The sequence below is a fragment of the Podarcis filfolensis genome, assembly GCF_964270895.1.
Source record: "Podarcis filfolensis genome assembly, chromosome: W".
Classification (NCBI taxonomy): Eukaryota; Metazoa; Chordata; class Lepidosauria; order Squamata; family Lacertidae; genus Podarcis; species Podarcis filfolensis.
The window spans coordinates 36,927,768-36,931,542 of record NC_139619.1 but is presented as its reverse complement, the minus strand read 5'-3'; the positions used below and the strand labels follow the sequence as shown (position 1 = coordinate 36,931,542).

Here is a 3,775-nt window from a genome sequence, read left to right as displayed (position 1 = left end):
GGATCCAGGGCACAGTCCTTCAATGGCTGCGCTCGTTTCTCTCTGGTCGGGGACAGAGGGTGGCGCTTGGGGGGGAATTGTCATCGCGCCACTCCTTGGTGTGTGGAGTGCCCCAGGGTGCAATACTCTCCCCGATGCTTTTTAACATCTTTATGCGCCCCCTCGCCCAGCTTGTCCGGAGTTTTGGGCTGGGCTGCCATCAGTATGCTGATGACACCCAACTCTATCTGTTGATGGATGGCCATCCTGACTCGGCCCCAGACACACTGATCAGATGCTTGGAAGCTGTGGCTGGATGGTTACGTGGGAGCCGGTTGAAGTTAAATCCTTCGAAGACAGAGGTCCTCTGGCTGGGACAGGACGATATGGGATTGAGGGGGCAACTCCCATCTCTTGCGGGGGTGCAATTAGTGCCAGCATCGTCCGTTAAGAGTTTGGGTGTAATCTTCGATACCTCCCTCTCCATGGAGGCGCAGATTGCAGCTATAACAAAGGCGGCATTTTTTCATCTCCGCCAAGCTAAGCAGTTGGCTCCTTACCTCTCTCGCCCTGACCTAGCCACTGTGATCCACACGACAGTCACCTCCAGACTGGATTATTGTAACTCGCTCTACGTGGGGCTGCCCTTGAGACTGACCCAGAAACTCCAGCGGGTGCAGAATGCCGCGGCGAGACTCCTTACGGGGTCTTCGCTGCGAGATCACATTCATCCGGTGCTATACCAGCTGCACTGGCTCCCGGTGGAGTACAGGATCAGGTTTAAGGTGCTGGTTTTAACCTTCAAAGCCCTATACGGCCTAGGACCCTCGTACCTACGGGACCGCCTCTCCTGGTATGCCGCACAGAGGAACTTACGGTCTTCAAATAAAAACATCTTGACGGTCCCAGGCCACAGAGAGGTTAGGCTGGCCTCAACTAGAGCCAGGGCTTTTTCGGCTGCAGCTCCAACCTGGTGGAACGCTCTGTCACAAGAGACAAGGGCCCTGCGGGACTTGACATCTTTCCGCAGGGCCTGCAAGACAGAGCTGTTCCACCAGGCCTTTGGTCAGGGCGCAGCCTGACTCCCTCCTTTGGCAATCTTTACAGAACTTTAGTTTATGGTTGCCATCAATTTTGATTTTAATTTTTATAATGTTTTTATAATGTTGCACTATTTTAGTGTTGTTAGCTGCCCTGAGCCCGGCTTCGGCTGGGGAGGGCGGGATATAAATAATTTTTTTTATTTTTTTAAATTATTATTATTATTATTATTATTAAAGAGAAAAAGAACAAATGACAATAGTCCCACTTCATGGAACACAGTGACACAAACATCCTGCCGTTGTCACTTCCCACTCTGTGGAGTCAAAACTTCTGACACGCTGCCTCTTACTCACCTTTTCTCCAAATCAAAAAGTCCCCAGTGCTGCAGCCTCCATCCGTTGCTCCATCCTCCCCTTGGTCATTCTGACGGCCCTTTTCTGAACCTTTTCTAGTGTGTGGGAATGTTCAGGGATGCAGGAGAGGATATATTGTCTGATAATAGCCTTTCCAACATGTGTTAACAAGTTCACAATTTAGCAGAATAACATTCTCCCTTTTAAACTTGCAGCGGATGCATTTGCTCAGGCTCGCTAAAACCTCTATAATAACTGTTCTGGTATTTTCCCCTTATTCCCTCATAAAAGATAAGACACGGCACAGTCTTCTATAAAAGTATAAAGAGAGTTTACTCACATATCATTCTGTTCACAATAGGATTCCAGAAGGCAGACTTAGCTTAGAAAAGTAACATATACCTGGAAACTATCTCATAAGAAGACAGTCCCTTTGTCCTCTCTTGGCTGGAAGCCAAGAGGGCATCTTTGGCTAAGCAGATGTTGCTTCTTTGATGGATGTAGTCAAAAGGAGAGAGATGGCTGCCCTGCCCTGTGCTTTTGTCATTACCTGCTCAGGTGAGGCCACACCCACCTCTAGTCACATGCAAAGGAAGTCTGTCCCAGCCTAGAAGGAAACAGGAAGTTTACCTGCTGGCTGAACAAACATTCCTCCCCATGTGTAAACATGTTCACTCTAGGAATGTTGTACTTGACTGCTTTTGTGTTTCACATCCCACACAATGCCCACCCCCCCTTAATGGGAAAAGTGCTTATACACACATGCAAACAAAAAAACCCCAAACAGATTTATTTCTTTAAAAAGATCAGCGGCCACAAGAGCAACTAAAATGGTTATATCCACTGATTTGACACATAAAGACACCTGCACTTAAGTTATTTCGGGGGGAGACCCTTATATCAACTTATATGCCAAATGATCTTACGCCTTCACAGCAAATCAGGTTTGGATGGTCTTTCAGAATTAAGGGCAGAATCTTAATGTTTAAGGGTATCAGAAGACAGTGTTTGAACATTTTTGAAACAATGACCATTTTCTTCATGGTTTCAGCCAACCCACAGTGGAGGAGCTACAAGTACAACTCCATCTCCTCGGACAAACAGCATCGGAATACAGTGGTGCCTCGGGTTACATACGCTTCAGGTTACAGATTCCGCTAACCCAGAAATAGTACCTCAGGTTATGAACTTTGCTTCAGGATGAGAACAGAAATCGTGCTTTGGCGGCGCGGCGACAGCAGGAGGCCCCATTAGCTAAAGTGGTGCTTCAGGTTAAGAACACTTTCAGGTTAAGAGCGGACCTCCGGAACGAATTAAGTACTTAACCCGAGGTACCACTGTATTCCTTTTGGTAGATTTATAAATCTCTTCATTGGTTTCTTCATCCATTTCTATTGTTGTCACAGTCTCCTCAACATCACCCAAAATCTTATTTAAGTGCTGGCAACAAGCAAATAATCTGCCTCGAAGTTTTCGGTCATTTCTCATTTTTTCATCAATTCGTTCATCAAGACTAAGCTTGATGAGATCCAAGGGCTCTTCTACAGTATTTGTGGTTTGTTGCTGCTCCACCTCGTCCGCCATTTTTTCAAAGCCCCTCCAATGCTCTTTTGGAAGTGAGGCCAGAATTCTGTGGTTCTAGGCTGAGTGTTGGAAGTGAGAGGGAGGGAGGAGAGATTTTGGCGACACCCCCAGAGGGCCCGCTGTGTCTTCCCAGTTAGCCTTCAAAAGGCCCTCTTTTGAAAAAGACGTTCCTCTAATAAGACTTATAAGAGCAATTACAGGGATTTTTGCAAGATCTGCAACTAGTGAAGATTCCAAAGCGCTGCATCATAATCTGCTGAAAGAGACAAGGTTTCATAAATTTTTATAGACCCTATACCCCATTACTGGAATAGCATTCCTGTTGCCTCTGGAAGAGTAACATCTAGAGAGAATTTAATAGCACATAATATTATGGCATTGTACATTATTAATTGAAAATACTCCCCAGCTCTTTTCTTATTATTTATATATACTTTTCGTATTTTCTTCCCCCTCTTTATTCCTTTACAAATTATAAATTGCACTATTATTATTACTTTCTCTTGCTTTATTTTTCTCTTACCCTCCCATCTTTTCTTTGTTTCTTTCTTTTGTAATTTTCTTTTTGGGTATTTTGTTTTGTTTTGTTTGTTTTGTTTCTCTGTTTGTTTCATTTTTGTTGTTTTTCTGGTTGTGTTTTTATGTGGTTTTCGACTTGTGTGGTTCTGCCTTGTGTTTTTTTGTGTGTGTGTTTTTGTTGCTGTTTTTTGTTTTTGTTTGCTTTGCCTTTCACTATCTATTGGTAGCTAAGACAGCTGATAGTGGTATCAGATGTCATTAGTTTTGTTGTAAGGTGCTGATTAACTGAACCGCTA

At 44.6% G+C, this 3,775-nt stretch overlaps 1 protein-coding gene across 1 annotated transcript; it reads right to left on the bottom strand.

Annotated features, from left to right (window-relative positions):
• Positions 1-2,423: 2,423 nt before the first annotated feature.
• Positions 2,424-2,960, bottom strand: LOC310753926 (U6 snRNA-associated Sm-like protein LSm3; the record flags this gene model as incomplete). Its single annotated transcript, XM_083595268.1, has 2 exons — positions 2,424-2,486; positions 2,715-2,960. 2 exons carry the CDS (start codon positions 2,958-2,960, stop codon positions 2,424-2,426), a joined length of 309 nt encoding a protein of 102 aa, XP_083451394.1.
• Positions 2,961-3,775: the final 815 nt, after the last annotated feature.